This window comes from Populus trichocarpa, chromosome 2, assembly GCF_000002775.5.
Source record: "Populus trichocarpa isolate Nisqually-1 chromosome 2, P.trichocarpa_v4.1, whole genome shotgun sequence".
Taxonomy (NCBI): Eukaryota; Viridiplantae; Streptophyta; class Magnoliopsida; order Malpighiales; family Salicaceae; genus Populus; species Populus trichocarpa.
The window spans coordinates 15,189,702-15,210,394 of NC_037286.2; the positions used below are offsets into that span (position 1 = coordinate 15,189,702).

Consider the following 20,693-nt stretch of genomic DNA (forward strand, 5'->3'; position numbering starts at 1 on the left):
ATGTTTTTAGCTATAGCAAAATTATTTTTATATCATTTGATAATAAAAAAATAGTTTTTTAGGTGGGGGTGTTGTTTTTTTTTTTTTACATTAAAAATAATATTTTACCCCCAAAATCAACAAAATATAGAATTGTTGACTAATGACTTTATTGACTTCGCATAAGTTTTTTAATAGTAAAAATACAAATTTTCTCTAGAGTCAAAAAATTATTGTGTTGCTAAATAAGGGTGTTTTAGAGTTTTCAGGTTTTATTATACAGTGCAAATATATCTTTAAGTTTTCAAGCTTTATACGATCTTGTTGTTCTGCATTAGTTTTTTTTAATATTGGTTTTGTGATTATCTTTAAGTTTTTTTTATGAGTTTATCCATGTCTCATGATATAGGTCATGATTTTTGCATATCTTTTTTTTAATATAAGTTTTTTTAGTTGTTTTGTTTTTATTTAATTTTTCAAGGTATTATTATAATTCATCTATAATTCTTTTATACAAATGAAGTTTATTTTTTTAAATAAAAAAATATGAGTCTTTAAATTATATTGTTGATGTGTTTGGTCTTGTGTAATATTTTTTATGACATGAGTTTATTTAGTCAGTTTCACTTGTGTTTATTTTTTAAGTCATGAGTTTTTTAGGGTATAAATTTATTTTTTTATTTATTTAAATAAATAAGTTTAGTAAACACAATTGGACGCATGTCTCATTTTATGTTACAAAATAACTTGATTTTGCTTGCATGGACTTTTCAATTTACACTTTGAAAAATATCAATTGTCTCAGGGGCATCTCGTCAAACTAAGGGTAAAAATAGATAAAAAAATCGCTACTTAGTTTTATGATAACTACGAATCATAATTGATCTTCAGAGTTCAAGGTGAGGAGTTGGTTATACTAAAAGAAAGATGAACATCATCTTAAAACATCATGAGACAAGCTATATTGTGTTTATTTTTAATGATAAAAATGCTTTAATGTGCTCTTGTGAAAATTTGCCCTAACTAGTATATCCATGTTTGTATTAAAAAGAAGAACTACTAAAACCATATAACATTGATTTGGGATCCATGTATGATAGTAAAACTCAATCCTTATTTTTGGAATATGAGCATTGGACCCGAGAGGATGATGAATAATAAATTAGACTATAAACCCATTTCTTAAATTATATTCAAAATAGGTCAGAAAGCTTTCATTTACATTTTGAAAAAAAAAATATTCATATATATAGCTTCTAAAAACATATCATTTTTTTTTTTCAAGATTTGAAGAATAGGATCGTTTAATGATCATAAAAAATTGAAAACATTCTTTAATTTTATTACGAGAAAATAAAAAAGTTTTGACATCTAATTCACAATACCAGTTTAGTCAATCATTTGAAAAAAAAAAAACTTTTTATATATATGTAAAATATTCCTACCACTTTCTTTAAAAAAATCATTGAAAATTCTTAGTGTTCCAAAAAAAATCCGCATTTAAATGCATCCATACATGATAATATGATAAAGCACATGATCATTCACACATGCAAATCAAAAATATTGACATAAAATTAATATGATCATGCTACAAATTATACAAAGCAAATAATAATTTAATTTGAATCCAAGACTTTCTAGAACTGCCAAAGATGAACGTAATACATAGGAACGAGTCAAGACAATCCTTATTTTTTGGGCCAGAAATGGCTCCACCACGCCGCGGCTTCTAAGCTCTTTTTAAAACTTTTTTTCTTAAACAATTATTAAAATTCATTTCAGTAAAATAAATAAAATTATTTTTCAAAAGATTATTCCATTAAATACCTTTCATTTCTATTTTTTTTTTCAAATGAGATAATAAACTTCTTCTTTTTTTTTATATCAGCAGACGTTTTTTTATACAACTTTTCATGATTGTTTGTTTTCTTTAAATTTAATTTAAGTTAATTATAATTAAATAAATAAAATTATATTTGAGATATTTTTTCATTAGATATCAATCAATTTGAATGAGATTGTTGTCTTTAAATCAAAACGACATCGTTTTAGTAAAAAAAAAACAAAAATCAATAGGTTGCAACCGAGTTTTTGACCGGGTCAGGGTCAACCAGGTCACACCGGGTTTTTTCTTCTTCTATTTTTTCTTCAACCCGACCTGGTTCCAGACCCGGGTTGGCCGGGTCCCGGATCGCCTGTGAGGCTGGGTTTCAAAACTATGGCTCCAATATACATCCTTGTCTTATTTTACAACTTAATAATTGGTTAGCATCATAAACAATCTTAACATTTATAAATAAATATAATTTTTTATTTTTTATAGTGTAAAACATTTTGCGAATACCTACAAATTGTTTTGAGCATTGATAAAAAAAAAACAAACAAAATTGAGCCCCACGCACCGCATAGCACGGGCAAGCTACTTGTGTGGGTCTTTGAAAGGACATTAGACGACTACTCAAACGTAGATCTCTTCAACTGGTTTCCTTCTTCTACAATTCTAGATGTAAACATTGAACCTAGACAGGTTATTCTTTTATTAAAAAAATAAAATACAATCATTTTAATAAAAAACAACGTCACCGCACAGGAGAGCCGGACGCCCATATTCTTGACCTTCCGAGCAGGAGGATTTATTTAATATCAAGAAAGAAGTGAATTTCAAGAAAAATATTATTTTTAATATCAGTGATATTATAAGAAAAATAATTAAAAATTAAAAATATTTTAATTTTAATAAAAAAGATGGTGAAACTCACGCGGTGACTCAGACTGTTCATTCCCCATAATCTCTACGGTTAACTTGTCAGCTTTGAACCATCTAAGTGGTGACCTAGTGATAAGAGTTTGGGACCAAGAGATTTGCTCTCTCTGTGGTCTTAGGTTCGAGCTCTGTGGTTGCTCATATGATGGCCACTGAAGGCTTACATGGTCGTTAACTTCAAGGCCCGTGGGATTAATCGAGGTGCGCGCAAGCTGGTCCGACACCCACATTAAACTAAAAAAATTATTTTTTTCAGCTTTGACTTGAATAATATATGAAAGCATGGAGTGCAATCGGTTTACATGCAGATCGAATTTGATGTGGGTATGGTATGACATTGACAAAATCAAGGCTCGTGAAATCGAAATCTTAGATGCCTCTCTACATTTGTTCTCATCTCACCCATCTCTATCAGCTTATCTTAGAAAAGACGAGTGATTCTTCAAACCTCGTGCCTCCACAGTCAAAATGTTCCACGTTTGCTTTTTGTCATGTAATAATAATAAAATTCTTGGTCAAAAGATATAAAAATAAATTTATTTTTGGTATAAATTTTGAATGGGTTTGACATGTCTATATAAATAATAATTTTTATTTCTAAAATATTCTTATAAAACACATACCATTCTAAAATTATTCAACTAACTAACATGTAAAAATAAAAATAATAATTATTAAAATTTTAAAATTCAATTCGAGAATCGATATGGGATAAAACTCAAGTCATTGGTCAAGGCCCAAGTCACAGGTCAGGTTAATCAATATTAACCCGAGTCAGCGTAAAAATAAAAATAATTATTAACATTAATTTAAAACATGGTTTGACAATCAACTCAAGTAAAGCTCGAGTCAAAAGTGAAATCAATCATTGAATCGAATCATAAAAATAGCTATTATCATAGTTTTAAAACCTGACTTGAGAGTTTACCAGGATTAAGACTAGAGTCACGTGTCAAGAGAGTCAACTCAGGTTAACCCAGGTTAATATAAAATAAAAATAGATATTATTATAATTTTAAAATATAATTCAAGAGTGAACCCGAGATTAATCTAGCTGACCCAATTTTTTTTAAAATAATCAAAAGAACCTAATTTTGACCAATTTTTTTCTTGAAAAAAAATCAAGTTTTTCACTCGTGTTTAATCCCGGGTTCACCTGGGTTTTTAACTGATTCAGATCGCATCCGTCAAATCAATCTTAGTTTCATAGCTAAGGTATATAAATTAAAATGAAAAAAAATCTAATTATTTTTTAAATATGTAAGTTTGACATCAATACATATTAAAAATAAAATAGATTTTTTTATATTTTATTATATCTTGTCTATCATAATTAAATAAAATATAAAAATATTCATTTTATCTTTTATATCATTACCAAACACAATTAAATTTCTCTCATTTATTCCGGGACATTAACCAAACGCTGCATAAATCTCATTCCACCCATCTATATCTTGGGGTTTTAATCCCTTGCCTCCAACCTTATTCCCTCCCTGGAGTAACTAGACTGATTATCCTCAATCATATAGCACTGCAATACCCTTCCCATAGCAGTAACTTCATTTCGTAGAGAAAACCAACATCATAGCCATATGAAAATCTGCTAGCAGTTCAAAAACCCACTTGCAGGTATGCAGATACATATGTTGCTGTGCATATAATCTCTATTATTCAACCCACAACTCTCACAACAGTAATGACCAGTCCTGAACCTTTACACACACCACGCTCTTGTTTGCAATAAACATCACCCAATACAAAGAGGGATTTTAAGATAAAGCAATACGTATTTTTGCATGTATAAGGTGTAAAATGTTGGTAAAAAAATACAACTAGATTTCATTACAGGAACTTGAAATGCTTACATGGAATAAGCATATTTCAGAAAGCTTTTGACATTTATGCTTTCGGCACATAGCTAGAGGCCATTGCTACTGGACAACTATTCCTTGTTCTATTTCTATTAACCTAACACATCTCATGAACAGCAGGGAAAAAGAAGAAGAATCAAAGTGTAAATAATAGAACTAACCCATTAGAAAACAGAACCACTAAGCAAGCTCGGTGATTCGTCATCAAGCCCAAAACACTTTCGTCTTTTATTTTGGCTACCTTATCAGAGTGAAACAGGGCTCATCATGACCATTCAAAAACCTTAAAATCTTGAGAAATTCAAAAACATGCACTTCCATTCGATTTAACCTAACAAATCGGCACCCCCCATGAGATTCTGCTCCTTTCAAACTAATCACATAAATAAGCAGATCAAACAAAACCAAAAACATAGCTGACAAAACCCACAGAGCAAAAAACACAAACAGATAGTTAACCATTAATTAAACTCCAAGTTACCAATACCAAGAAAACATAACTATTATGTCCAACATCAAACATGTTCTAAATAGAGAAATTGGCCAAAATCCTTCTTCGATACTTTAAAACGAAAAAAGAAGCTAAAGAACCCTTCGAGTAAGCTTAATCACCACCAGCCTTCTGGTAAACATAGGTAAGCCCACACTTACCACAGTAGTGCCTATCAAAATGATTAGCCATGAAAGTTCCAGCACCGCACTCAGCATTAGGGCACTCCTTCCTCAATCTCTGGACTTTGCCGCTATCATCAACCTTGTAGAACTGAAGGACAGCAAGCTTGACCTTCTTCTTCTTGTGCTTGATCTTCTTGGGCTTGGTGTAGGTCTTCTTCTTTCTCTTCTTGGCACCACCCCTCAACCGAAGAACCAAGTGGAGAGTGGACTCCTTCTGGATGTTGTAGTCAGCGAGCGTGCGGCCATCCTCGAGCTGTTTTCCAGCGAAAATGAGACGCTGTTGGTCTGGTGGGATGCCCTCCTTGTCTTGAATCTTGGCTTTGACATTGTCGATCGTGTCTGAGGACTCAACCTCGAGGGTTATTGTCTTACCCGTCAAGGTTTTCACGAAGATCTGCATCTTCGCTTGTAGATGCAAAGCAGAATGGGAAGAGATTGTTTCGGCCGGTGGCGTGTATGAGGGAGGGGTATTTGAGGAGGATGGTACCGATACTAGGGTTTTTTGGGTTTGAGGGCGTGAAAGTACGGTTTTGTCCATAGAGCTATTTGTTATTTGCAGGGACGTGGATTTTAGCTTTTTTATCCTAACCCAATAATTGTTTTTTAAAATATTTTTTATTCAAAAATATATTAAAATAATATTTTTATTATTTTAAAATTTTATTTTTAATATTAATATATAAAAAATAAAAATATTTAATTTTAAATAAAATAATAAATATAAAAATTTCAAAATTTTCAAAAATATAATTAAACCATAAAAACAAACATACCTAATTATAAATACAACTTTGCAAACTCACAACTATTTTTAGAATGGAAGGTGTTGCCCTTGCTAATTCCCATACCTTATTATTATTTTTATTTATTATAACCATAAATATTGATTATTTTAAATGACTTATATAATTATTAAAACTTGGAAGTTAAAAAAAACCTCTTATAGAGGATAAACTATTAAAGAACCTCTTAATTCCCATAACTTATTATTCTTTAAATTCTTTATACGAACGGGGAATTTTTCTTTATTTGCTCTTATATATTAAAACTTGGACAAATAATGCAAGTTGCCTCTCATCTCAATTTTTTTAATTTTTTTAATTCCTTTTAACTTTGTCATCATTTGGAGACAGCCATTCTCATAATTTGGAGATATTCCCTATGGCTTTGTAAAATTGCCCTTCATGTTTCTTTGTAAGCCAAACGTTCTTCAATTCCTCTCCTTTTTTTTTTTTATATATATCTCCATATACTTAATTTTTATAATTAGGACAATATCCTAATTGATTAAAATATACGTTTATAATAAATAATCTCATGAGATAAAAATATTTTACAAAAAAAATTATAAAATTATTATAATTATAAGATCCGTAAAATGTTCTTAGTCGATATTTTCTTAAATATTAGACATTCATTAGAGCTATAAAACTGATACATATTATGTTTTTTTTTTTATGAAAAGAAACAATTGTTCTTATAAGCTGAGGTATAATAAATACCTAGAACTAATATGTAGATGCTTGTCATAAAACATGTGCACTGAACTGACTCACATGAGAATTTCATATGGAGATATCACTTGTGTCTATGGAAAGGCTTACATGACAGTTATGTAAATAATTCTTAGACTTTGGATCACCAAGTTATTTTATATATAGAGTGTTATGTTTTGATCTTGTTACACGTTATCTTAGTAGATGTAACAAATGAGCAGACATTGGATATAACATAAACTATATTAAGGTTTGAATGATCAAGAGAGGATTCGTCACCTTAGATGAATTAGAAAAAATATCTCACATGCTCTCAAATAGTATTGATTATTAAATCCTTGTGTAAGGTGAAATGAAATTTAAAAAGAGTTTCAAACCGTATTCAAATGATCAATGATTATAATGTTACGAACAAATATAATTTGACATGACAGACACACTCCATGCTAAAATGTTTAAATCAGAATATTATTAATGAAATGATAATAACTACAATGAGATACCGGTCACTGAAAAGTTAAGTCAAACAACTTTATAACTTTATTAATATTTGAAGATCATGACACGTTGCTAGATGGTGCATTTAATTTTCAAATATAAATTAATCAATTATTGAATTAATATTAAATTAAATTGTTTAATTTATTTAATTCTATTTATTTAGAATTATAATTTATATTTGAGTCAACATATTAGGAACCTAATGAGTTATACATATTAAGAACCATTAATCAAAAATAATTTTAGAAAATAAGTGTGACTTAATTGAAAATAATTTTAGAAATTAAGCACTAAAATATATTTAATTGAAGGAGTATAATTCTAGTTATGGAATAATCAAGTAGAGATTTTATTGATTAAATTTCTAAAATTATCCTTAAATAGGCAAATAATATTGTTATTTATAGAGTTTTTAAAATTACTTATAAATATAAAACTATGCCTCATATTTTTTATAGAGTTATCTATTAGATGGAAAAACTATAAAATAAAAATCTAGCACTGCATAGCAATCCCTCCTAAATAAAAATTTAGAAAATTTCTTATTTGTGGTTCGTGTGGATTATAGTTAGAAGCTGGACAACCCATCTTTTAAAGAATTATTCAAAACCAGAAAAGATCAAATCTTTAGATAATAAATCTCTGACCAACTCTAAATTTGTCCATCAGAATCCTATGAACTCCTGAATCCTGAATGTTACTTGAAATTTATGATTTTCATTATGGGTATGAATTTCAGAACCCATCAATCTGAAAGGTCTGTTTCTGGGGCAAAAGCTTGGGAAATCTTAGCTTTTTTTTCTTTCCATATTGTAGTTCATTTACAGAGTTACCAGTAGGGAATTCCTTCAAGTAAAAAGAAGAGAAATAGAGACTTGCGAACGGTGGCAGGTAGAGTTTCATTTCAGGACAATACTCATTCATCCAACTGTAAATTGTCCACAAAACACAATTTTTTGAGGGAATGGACGAGTGTTCCCTCTTCAAATAAATAAACGTACAACCAAAATTGAGATCACCTTTAACAGCAGTTGGGTGTCAAAAAACAAGAAACTAGTTTGATCTCACAAAAGCACGAGGGAACAATCGGGGAAAAATCGTATTTTTTGCTTTAAAAATCAGTGCATATATTCCATAACAAGGAATGTGAATTACAGCCATCGCAAAATACCTGTAGGATGTGTAAAATCATTAGTGTTTTTTTTAATTAAATGTGATAAAATTCAAAGTCTAAATAAAACAGATAGTGAGATGAACAATATATGAATATACCATAAAGGAGCCCAAGGTGTGTTAAGCTCGAGGAATGGATATGGCCACCTAAGAAAGACGCACAAAAATGTTACTAGTACTTGAACCAGAATAAAAAAAGGAGAGAAAGCATGTCTTCTTTATCTAGTGATTGGAAAAGAAAAGCAAAAAAAAACATTATGCTTACCACGTAAAACCACAAGCGTGAATAACCCACTGGAAAATGACATAGAGGCAGCTCCACTGCACAAAATATGCAAGGCGGAACCAAGGAAATGGCTGAAAGAAAAACCAAGACAAAAGGTTAATCGCCACAGAGGAGATCCGAAGACGTCTACTTTACAGCAAAAGATAAACGTATTGGGTGGCAAAGGCACAAAGCCATTACCCTCTCCTTTCTATCGAAGCAGTTATTTTTCACTTGCAAAAGTTAGGAATTTCACGTGAAGGCTGTGAAGGATTGCATATTGTTCCCTAGTCAATAAATTTACACGAACAAGTTTGGTGGAGGCTCCTCTCTGTCAAATGTGCCACAAGGAATAAGAGTCTTTTGTAATCACACCTGGTTCTCTAGTAATCTCAGGTACAGCCTAAACAGAATTGGTTTCACTAGTTTCAAACACTGATGGTGGAAGATTCATAGCAATCTAAGTGCTGGACATACAAAGGGATTCATTGCTCCCATGAGTCATGTCTGCTCAGACAAACAGCTTGGCTGACAAACAGCTTGGCTCTTGAAGGAAAAGCCGATTAATCTCCGAGGTCAGCAGATGGATGCAGAGGAATTTGTTCAAACTTAGAGCACTTTTGTTCACAGAAAACTGTACGCTCCTCCAAGACAGATTCCTCCGTGCTTTAAGGTTTCAAATTGAACTGTGTTGTTTCCTTTCTAGGGAATTCAGGGATTGGGATAATTAGTAGGTTTTCCTATGAATTGTGAGCTATGCGAGTGTTTACGAGGGTCTCTGCAGTTCTATTATGCTGAAGAAGGTTTTAGCAATCAAATAAGCAGTGAAATTATCTCATAGATATCTTTTGACAAAGAATCAGACTCCTCACAAGCTGTCAATGCAGTCTCAAATATCAATATCATTCCAGATTGGGAAGTTTGCTTCAATTGTGGATGATATCAGGCAAATGGTTCCAGGCTTTCTAACTGTGTTTTAGGTTCATTAGTAGAAATGCTAACGGAGTTGTAGACTGGTTTGCTAACAATGCCATGCTCTCTTTTAAGTTCTCTTTATTGGATTCATTGTTCTCCAAGGGAACTGTGTTATCTATTGTATCTAGATATTCATAGACTATTATGAAATTTCTTCCAATGTAAAAGAAAAAACAGTGATGACTTTGATGCAAATTGATGCCATAGAATCCATGTAAAGTCTCACTAAAGGACTTCCACTTCTAGCAGTGCAATACTTACAAGGCTATTGAGAGCGGTATCTAGCAATAGAAAAACAGCATTCAGAGAATGCATGCAACCCATCAACTGCAAAGCACGAGAACATCAAAAAGTAAGTAAGAATTCCACCAGAGAATTGAAGCAGGTAATGATTTTGCTCCATGCATTTCCAAGAGATTGTATGATCGGACCAGTACGAACAATGTACAGAGACAGTTCATAGATCTTGGAAGCTTAACATATAGAGAATTAAACACAACAAAACCTCCAATAAATTAAAGATTTCAAGCACCAAAATGAGCTAAAACCAGTTCATTAGAGGATTCTCACCGCATTGAGGCCAAGGTGCGTATTTGATAAAAAAGGGACTATAATGCACCAAAATATAATGTCCGTTAGGATGACAGCACCTGCACAAGTCTGTTAAAATAGAAGAGAAATATAAATAAGCTCACTTCAACCAGAAGAAAGGCATTTCTAAATCGATGAAGCACTACTGAAAGGCCTGTAAACCCATGATGTGCACACATTTTGGCTTCATTATTGTATATTCAAGAGGGTTTACAGAACTATGAGCAACTGCAAGCATTTTTTTTTTTTTTTTGTGAATTTTGCAACACAACGCCGCCTGTAGAAACTTGTTTGGGTGTAAATAAAGGCATTAAGTGCTGAGGAATTATTACAAGGAAAGAAAGCCGAAATACCTACATGTATATATACATGACATACACACATAAGAAGCAAGCAAATCTTGATGACTAACCTGGTATATAATTTGCATAAGGTATCCCCAAAATCCAGCTCTTTCTCGAATTGCCTCCTCAGCACAGTGACTTCGTAACTTGATGGTACCCCCACTTTTTTTCTCCTTATAAGTTATAGAGGTTGCAGTTCCATCCTCTTCCACATCCCTTTTCAAGAAAACAGAATTTTCGCCATGTTCAGACACAGCTGGTTGCTTTAAGGACACCCAACATCCATATGCAGATATCACAGTGCCCAGCTACAAAAGAAAATGGTTGCCGAGCGAATGAACAAGTATTAGTCCTTACTCGAAACAGTTAATAAAATGGAGACAATTGTGCTACAATGTTTGACATACCGCGAAATATATCATAATCAACATAAATGTCCATCTGCGCAGATAAATTAGAAACTAAAATCAGGAACCAGTTCATATTGACATTACTGTACAGTAATTTCAGAATCAAGAACTGTAGAGGAGGAAAAGTTTTGGCAAAGCTTTTGGGGTATTGATCTTACTGAGTGTAGAAATAGAAGGCAAAAGCACCATCTAAGTAGACTATCCGATAAAGCATGGGAGACAAGCAAAGAAAAGCGAAAAATCTATAACAGAGAAGCCAAAGAGGATTAAGACATCTCCAGCGTGGCTTCCAAAGATCATGGATGTACAGCGGCTGTGTCTTTGCTTTCTTGATTATATAAAAGGAAAGAAGAGATGGGCAGATGATAGCTAAAGCACAAACTGGGACTTGCCATCGGAGCCAGTACCCAAGTCCTTCTGAAGTATTAGACATGGATGGATACGGGATCCAAACCAAAGTGGTTCTTGTCTTGAGAGTTGACCACTTGAGATGAGAAATGAGAAGACAAGGCTACATAAACAGAATATTTTGTATGTCAAAGTTGCCCACTTTTGCTGGTAAGGGCCCTTCAGGCCCTTTTCTTGTTATTCTAGTCCTCGAGACATTTAATTATACTTGTTTGTGTTCAGACCATTTTATTTTTTTATATAAAAAATCAAACAATTCTGTTATTTTTACCCGATTTAGTATCATGCTTACAGTTATTTTTTAAGTATTTTTTATTTAAAATAATTTATTTTTATTTTTTAAGATTAGTACATTAAAACAATATAAAAACACAAAAAATTAATTTAAAATAAAAAAAATTAAACTATTCGAATTCACTCTAACCTCTATTTTTTTTCAAAAAAAAAAAAACAGATAATGATGCTAAAGCATTTTTTTTTCCTTTCTTCGAAAAAAAAAAGAATTATATTTATAAAATTGTGAAGAGTAGCTTCCCACAGTGTAGCGTTTCTAATATTAAAATCTGTTGCTCGATAATTTAAACACAAATGATTAACTAAAAACTCGAGTAAAACGAATTTTTCGATAGACTTGATAATCTGTGAAATGTGTATTGCAATATTGCTTGTAATCACATGAATCAACGTAGTAAAACCAATATTTTTTTTCTATATCATGAACAGTTGGGACTCTCAAGTGACAAGTTTTGGATTCATACCAATAATTCCCCCTTCTCTTTCAGTTTACTTCATTGAGGCTTGTTTCGATCGATGAAATCAACTGGTACATGGAGTTATAAAAAAAAAAAAATTAAATCAAGAACAACTTACTCTGTGTAGTAAACGAATATGGTGGCGTCCCAGTCCACGATATCCCTCCACAAGAGTCCAGCCATGACCAGGAAGGAGATGAAACGAGTAGCCAGGAGCCACCCTGGGTGCACCCCTTTCCAGCAACTAGTCCACAGCTGGGAAGAACCAACATGGTTCCTTGGCATTGCAAGCACGGTCCGATCATTATTATCCGGTCGAGCCACGAGGAGGCTCTGATATAAGAAGTTATCGTCACATTTTGAGGCGAGGTCCCTCCTCCATAGAACCCACAGGGACACAACAAAAGACGCAGCAACAATGCCAAAACATACGATATCATACCAATATATGACTAGTGCCATAGACACACCCACTTGGATCTTTCCTACAATGTAGACCTTAGAAATCGAAATGTTTGAAGTGAAAGCTGAATATCACCACCATTGATTGCATCTGAGAACTTGTTTAGATGGAACAGAAAAGTTGGAAGGTTTGATGAGGGAGTGTTAGGTTTGACTGTTCGGTTTGAAAATTTTGTACAGCATGCTTTGTAATATACTGGTTAAAAAAGAAGATGAAGGTAACTGATGTGACTAATTATCAGGATTTTAAGAAAATTGTGAGAGGTAAAGACAACTGATGCGATGGGACAGGCCCAAGAGGTCCAATGTAGAATATCGTTCTTAGCTCGCATCTTTCTTATTGCTTACAATGGTCCAACAATTATCACCCTCAAGGCCTGGCCACCCGCAATGTATTGAGTGCTTCAGTTAAATTTGAGCCCGAGGCTGACATGGTGGAGGGAGACTGCAGACTGGAGACCCCAGACTGGTGAGCTCCAAGCGCTAACAGCAGCCGACGCAACAGATCAGCCGTGGTTTTACCTTAAGTTTAGTCTTCGTGATTCGTTGAGCGTCAAACTAAATTTATTTAAATATAAAATAAAATATTAAAAGCATGAAAAATTTGTTGATATTATTATTAAACTGGCAAAGGAAGTCAATCTGAAAGTCTGTTAACCTAGCTTCTTAGTTAAAGTTTCCAATTAAATTATGTGTGAATTGATTCAACGTGAATTAATCGATTTCATGATTTCAAAAACAATTTTGATGACAAGTAAAACATGAATTAACTTTTAAAAAAAATTTATGATAATAATTTTTTTTAATATTGAGACGATGTTAGATTGGATCGATCCTGGTCACCCCGTGGTTCGGGTCATGAACTCCACAGGATTTAATAACTTTGTTTTTTAAAAATTACTTTTATTTAATTATATGATAAAAAAATAGATACTCGAAAAATCAAGTACTAACCATAAAATAAATATTTGTTTGAGATCGTGATAACTTTGTAGAAAGCAAATAAAAATAAATCATAAATGATCAAATAAAAAAATCAATTAAATAAATTGAGGACCAAAATCTTAAAAAAAAAACATATCAGGTTCGGTGGGAATCATGTCAAACCCGTGAATCGAGTACTAACCCTAAAATAGATATTTGTTTGAAACCGTGATAACTTTGTAAAAAGCAAATAAAAATAAATCATAAAGGATCAAATAAAAAAAATCAATTAAATAAATTGAGGATCAAAATTTAAAAAAAAAACATATCAGGTTCGGTGGGAATCATGCCAAACCCGTGAATCGAGTAACCTGAGTCAATATATCAAACCTGTGAAACGAGTTTGGACTCCATAGGGATTAATAAAAAAAATTCAAAATTTTTTTTATTTAACAATATGATAACAAAAATAAAAGATCACAAAATTGAGCATTAATCCTTATGTATATGTGGCATGAGATATTAAATCTTTATACATAAAAATTAGTTTAAAAATAATATTACTATCAACCATTTAATGGAAAACTAAAATAAACTTTTTCTTATTGATAATTATCAGGTCACATATTCCCTTCTGAATATTAGATAGAGTGTGAGGTTGTGACTCTTCATATTAATGTTTTTTTGTTTTGTATTGAAAGCTTTTATAGTCTTGGACTGAATGCTGATATTTTTTTTCTTACTCTACTACACTTCTCCCCCCTATCTCTCCACACACACACACACACACCCTTGGTTTTATTGTAAATATCATATAGGTCTGGCAATTATGTCAGGTTGCTAGACCTAGGCACTTGGGCCTGGTATGGTTTACTTGGGTCTGACAACCATGTCATACCCAAGACGCGTGGGTCTGGCATGCCATATTGCTAAATCCAAGCGCCTTGAGTCTGACGTGATTGCTAGACTCAGGCGCTTGGGTTTGGCATGCTAGGTTGTCAGACCCAGTCGCAGGTCTGACATGCAAGTTAAACTCAGGCTACTTGAGTCCAACATCTTTGGGTATGACAAACATGTCTGACCCATGTTTACTTGGGTCTGCCAAATATGTCATACCCACGTTAATTAGGTCAAGGAACCATTCCGAACCCAAGAGTCGTGAGTCTATCAATAATGTCAAACTTAGGCACGGGTCTGGCATGGTTGCCAGACCCAAACGTCTTGGATCTGGCAATCATGCCAGCAAGTAACTTGGGTCTAGATGTTTGCCAGACCCAAGTAAATACGGGTTTGGCAAGTAATGTGAGCCTGATATGATTGCCAGACTCAAGACGTATGGACTTGGCGGTTAGCCAAGTCCACAATAACATAGGTTTGACATGTTTGTCAAACCTAAAATGCCTAGACCTTATGGGCTGCCAAGTCTAACTTGAATATTAAAACGTTTACAAATCTAACTTCTAGTTGTAATTATAATAATCATTTATATTATTTACAAATCAACCCATAACATATAAAAATGGACATTTAGACTCGCATCTTTTTAATCAAATTCCATGAGACCTTGGTTATGACTTAGTTTCCTTTTAAAAATAGAAATTTTATTTCAATTTCTTATAACACCTCAAAATCACACTATGATAAATTAGTGCAACCAATCTCATATGCCCCTGCCAAATGTTATTCTAAGTTATTTTAAAAATTAATATATGTGGTTAAAAATATAAAATATGAAAACAACTAGTCTTATATGCTCTACCAAATATCTTATTTCTCTAAATTGTTATTAAAAATTAATATATGTTATTAAAAATATAGAATGAGAAAAATATGTTTACCCTACTCATAGTAAATTAGCAGTTACATTTTGCCTCTATAGTTTTAAAAATTATAATGTATATCCTATGTAAACACAATTTTAAAATTTAAATAAAAATATGAATTTATCCTCAATATATAATAAACTAAAACACCCACAAATGATAGGTTAATTCAACAAAATTCTTTCTTTTCAGATACAATTTCTATCTTTTCTCATGACAAACACAGTTTGTGAACCCAAATCAAAACCTAATACCCTTTGCCTTTTTGCTTATTAAATTGAGTAAAAATCTCTGCAACTTGTAAAGTAGTAGTCTTGATGCTTAAAAGATAAAACTTTTCTTCAATTTCTATTATCTTAAGTATCACTAAAAAAAGGGGAAACAATGCTCCTTTTAATAAATAGGTCCTATAAACCTCTTTTTGGCTCTCCTTTTATTTAGCATAATGTATTTGGTGATTTTGGCCATTGAGAGCGACATCTTGTTGTTGATCTTATGGACTCACTAAAAGATTTACGAGAGGATTTTTAATCATTGATATTTTTTTCTGCATCCACTACTACTATTTTTCACTTGTTAAATAGGAAATAAATCAAAATCATCTATTAATCAAAATCAAAAGATTTGTGTGGTGGTTGAGGAGGAGATGGAAAAGAGAGAGTCATGTGAGAGAGAAGTTGTTAGCCAAAGTTGGTGTTTTTGGCGACTAGTATGGTGGAGGCTGGTGGATTGTGTGGTGGTTGTGGAGAAAATAAAAGAGAGGGAAGCAGATAAGATGGAAGTTATTGTCCCAAGTTGGGATTTTTTACGGCGAGTGAAGCAAAGGTTGGAGGATTGCATGGTAGTTGTGAATGTGATGGAAGAAAGGGGCATATGAAAGGAAGTTATTAGCCTGAAGTTGGTGTTTTTGGCAGCGAGTATGGTGAATGCAGGTGGTTATGGTTTTATGTTTGGTAAAATAGAGGGAGTTGTTTTCAGTAGTTTTTTTTTTGTTTTTTTCTTTTTCAAGGCAAGTAAGTTGAGTGACAATTTCATTATTTTAATGCAATATATGCTTTGGTCATTATTTGGAATATAATGGCAATCATGTAAATAATTTAAATATTTTTTAACTTTTTATAGCATATGTCATTCAGGATATAAATTATTACACAAATTATAAACTGTAAGATATAAACTACAATTCAGAAAATTATAGAGGCAAACCATAATGATAACTAATCTATGGAGGACCAAGTTAATTTTTCCATATAAAATTAATCATGTCATTAAGAATATTGGTGATCTACAGCGAGCAATAGATCATTAGTGATTAGTATGGTTGTATATATATAAATCATTCAATATTTCTTTTGTATTTAGAAATCACTAGTTAGTTGGTCGCACATTATAACGAGAAATGTTTTGGCAATGTTATTAAATTTGATATGAGGGTTAACTTGGAAACCTCTCCACCTAGACCAGCCTACGCTTAAAATTAAATCGGGTGGGAGTTGACTTGATGTGAGTTGATCAGCCTAGCAGGCTAACCACCGACTCGGTTAACCCGATCAAAACCTAGTTTGACTTAAAAAAAAACAATTCTAAAAGACATCATTTTAACTTTTATTTAAAAAAATATTAAAATGATGATATTTTAAATTGACTTACCGAACCTGTGACCTAGATCATAGGCCCAACCGAGTTTAATAACTTTGCTTTTTAGAATATATTTTTTATTTGATTATACGATAATAAAAATAGACATTCGCAAGAAAGATAATGAATAAAATTATAGATGAAAAATGTTATTTTCTTCTTTAACCTGTTTGTTATAATTAATGTAATTATGGTTTACAACAAAATGGTTTTTTATTAGTAGCATAGTTCATTTAATAGAATGCAACAATAATAAGAAAAAAATATTCCAAAACCTTGGCTAGTAGGTCATTGAAAGTGCATAATTACTGAAAAAAATCTCATTTCATCAAAAGTTATGATTTTCACACGAGCATACAAAAACATGTCTGGAGGTTCTAAAAGAAAACAAATGTAGTTTTATGCATTGACGACAAATGAAAAAGAAAAAAATGGGTTATGGTTTTTTTCTGTGTTAAATTTGGTCCCTATTATTTTATTTTTTTAATTGATAAAATAAAATTTTATTTTACAAAATTGAGCATCAATTTAACATCGAGGCTTTTTTTTACTTCGCGAATACAATGTAGCAAACGATCTGAAGCAAATTATTAGGTTTAAAATCATGTGAACATAATAAGAGAGGATAAAATTGAATAAAAAAAGTTTTATGACCTAAACAAATAATTTTTTATAGACCAAAAGAAACTGTTTTTTTCCTTTTTCATTTAGTTTATTTTGTAATGTATGTATGGTTGAATTATATGTTACGTGAACTTATATCATATATTTTAAAAGAATACAATGACACCTTATGTTACATCATATACGACTCAATACTTGACTAGCCCATTGGTCTACGCTACGCCACGAGTTGGAGTAAAAGTTTTCTTCAATTAAAAAAACATAGGTATTTCTAATGTGTCTTTTAAAAAAGAAAAAAGATGTTAACCATGAATTTAAAATCAATTACATATCTGACAATATTTTTATCTAACATTGAGAAAGAAACACATTATATCAACCTAGGTCATTCCAGGTTAACACGCGAAAATTACAGGGATAATCTTTAAAGAAACAAGTTGAGAAGTTAAATCTCAAATTAATTCAATGTTAAAAGACAAAATTGACAAAAAAAAACCCAATTTTGTTTTAAAAAAAAACAAGTGAACTTGAGTCAAACTCTCGATGCAAGTTATGCATGCCATCGGATTTAATAAATTTCTTATTCTTAGATTATTTTTTATTTAATATATTTATATGATAATAAAGCTCATGTGATTTTTTTTTGTTTGAAATATTTTTTTAAAATAATAAGAAAATAACAAGTGTGTGGGATTGGGATAACAAAAGCAAATCGTTGGTAACAAAGGGTGAAACTGTATATTTTTTTAATTTTAAGTTAAATAAAAAGATCATCGATAACAAATGATGAAATTGTATTTTTTTTTAAATTGAGGAAAGGAAAAAACATTAAACAAAAATATAGACTATATGTTGTGGCTTAACTTGTCAAACTTGCGATCCGAGTCATGGAATCAACCAGGTTATTTCTTTTCCCATAAAACTGTATCTAAACAAAAGGACTAGAAAGAGCCTAGCACACTAGGTCTTTGGAAGGAACAACATGTAAGCCTTTAAGCCTAGGGTCGCACGCCTAAGCTTATTTTTTTCTTATTTAAAGGAGCAAGCAACATGTCGTCTATTCTTTTTTATTGTTTTTTTTAAATAGTAATACGATGCATTGTCTGTCAAGGTAAACGACACGTTGTCTTCCAATCTAGATTCTGGCTACCACTATGGTGATCGAAAAATCAAGGCTATAGTTTTTTAATCTGGCAAAACCATTTTTCAATCCATTTAAAGCCAAAAACACCAAAAAACAAAAAGGGTCCTATAACATGTAGAAACCAAATTAGCAATAAAAAAAAACAACTCAAATCAAATAAATTTTCTTAGGCAAGATAAAGGCTCAAAATAACCAATATAAGACTCCCCTCACCGAATGGGCCCATTGACACCAATCTCAACCATTTTAGTGGTCGAAACAAGAGTAAAATATAACTTTCTCTCTATAAATAAGAATCTATCAGTCCTCTTTCTTTCCTCTAACGAAAAAAGATTGAAAAATAAGAGAAATAAACTTTGGTATCAAAATTAAAATTCTAAAAACTAAAATGATGGTCATCGATAAACTGAAAAAGATAGGAGACCAAAATAATTTTTTTTTTTACCAAGATTCGAAGCCACCACCTATTTTACCTATAATTTTAACTTTGATCCTTTGACTTTTAATTCAACCCTTCCTTCAAAAAATGTATGCAATTGGATGCTAATTTGAGCTTGAAATGACTCAATTAAGGAGAAAAAAAAAGGTTTGAGAACCAGATTGAAAATTAGAAAACATTAACTATTCTAATCCACAATGATTTGTGAGAGAGTGCATAGTAAAAACGCTATAATGAAAATGCCACATGGCTTAGTGTTTTATATAATATAAAATTATTATATAATGCTAAGTTACACTAACATACTAGTTTCATATATTCTTCATTAATCATCCTTTCATAAATATAAATTAACACATCAATTATAAAGTTAGAAACTTAAATTGATTTTTATAATATTTGCAATATAATATTGTAATGATAACAATTATATAAATTTTAAAAAATCAAATAAATAATTTTTATTATTTATTAAGTAAAATTTAGCTAAGTTGGATAATTATTTTTTTTTATAGGTTTTATAAAAATACATTAGATGAACCCTCCACCCATATTTGATTCGAGTAAAACTAGGTTGAACCTTTACCTGATTGTTTTGATTATAGTGAAATCAGATAAAAAATTGATCTAAACAAACTGTGTGATATTGATCATTCCTTATTTGTCTATATTAAGCTAGGCAACGTCTAAGTGTTAACATGATATTTGGAATCAATTTTTTATTTCAATTATTTAATTTGAATTCAATTAATAAACAAGTTGAATTCATATGTTTGGAAGATATAGAATTCAATTCATTCTGCTTTTATATTACCCTCATCATCTTCATTTTTTTCCTTTAAAGGTCTCTCAAAAAAATAGATGGGTATTTTTGGGAAGTTAATTTTAACATTAATTTATCCTTTTTAGTATAGTAAATTAGAGGGGTTGATTTTTAATTTAATTTTATACTATTTTTAAAGATTGAACTTTATTTGGAATAATTAACACTAAAAATGATTTCAAACATGAGATCTCATTAAAATCTCTTAATTAAATTTAATTCAAAAGGTTTCAAATATGTTGTAAAAGTTAGTTTCGTCTAAAATGAATGATGTTAAAATTCTCCTTCAGTTTATAGGTACCCCTACAAAAAAAGAGGAAATTAGATTCATGTATCCTAGTTGCACAAAATTCAAATTATAAAAAAAAATTTAAAGCTTACCGCAACCTAAAGTACTTGCAAATATTGCTTTTGTCATAGTCTATATATTTTAAGCATGTAAATAAGAAGAAGATTGATGTAGTAGTTGGATGTCTTTATTTCATCTTAATGTGCATACATGAATGTAAATTGAAGATTTGAATGCCATGTACTAAAAAACCTATTTTCCCATATTCTTTATTGTTTATATGAATAGTGAAGAAGTTATTTTCTTTTTTATTTTTA

General features: G+C 31.1%; 2 protein-coding genes across 3 annotated transcripts; both read right to left on the minus strand.

The window, feature by feature from the left end:
- Positions 1-5,051: 5,051 nt before the first annotated feature.
- Positions 5,052-5,801, minus strand: LOC7481429 (ubiquitin-40S ribosomal protein S27a). The gene has a single exon (XM_002301503.4). The coding sequence runs from the start codon at positions 5,693-5,695 to the stop codon at positions 5,225-5,227; it is 471 nt and encodes a 156-aa protein (XP_002301539.1). The 5' UTR covers positions 5,696-5,801; the 3' UTR covers positions 5,052-5,224.
- A 2,383-nt stretch (positions 5,802-8,184) lies between these two features.
- On the minus strand, positions 8,185-12,845 carry LOC7460489 (uncharacterized). 2 transcript variants are annotated; one of them, XM_002301501.4, is made up of 8 exons: positions 12,329-12,845; positions 11,048-11,081; positions 10,709-10,948; positions 10,276-10,365; positions 9,967-10,032; positions 8,731-8,822; positions 8,565-8,612; positions 8,185-8,463 (listed from the first exon to the last, which is right to left on the minus strand). In XM_002301501.4, the coding sequence occupies exons 1-8, from the start codon at positions 12,670-12,672 to the stop codon at positions 8,346-8,348; spliced, it is 1,032 nt and encodes a 343-aa protein (XP_002301537.4). In that variant the 5' UTR covers positions 12,673-12,845; the 3' UTR covers positions 8,185-8,345. The 2 variants fall into 2 exon arrangements, with proteins under 2 accessions (XP_002301537.4, XP_002301538.4); XM_002301502.4 differs by lacking the exon at positions 12,329-12,845 and adding an exon at positions 11,209-11,806.
- Positions 12,846-20,693: the final 7,848 nt, after the last annotated feature.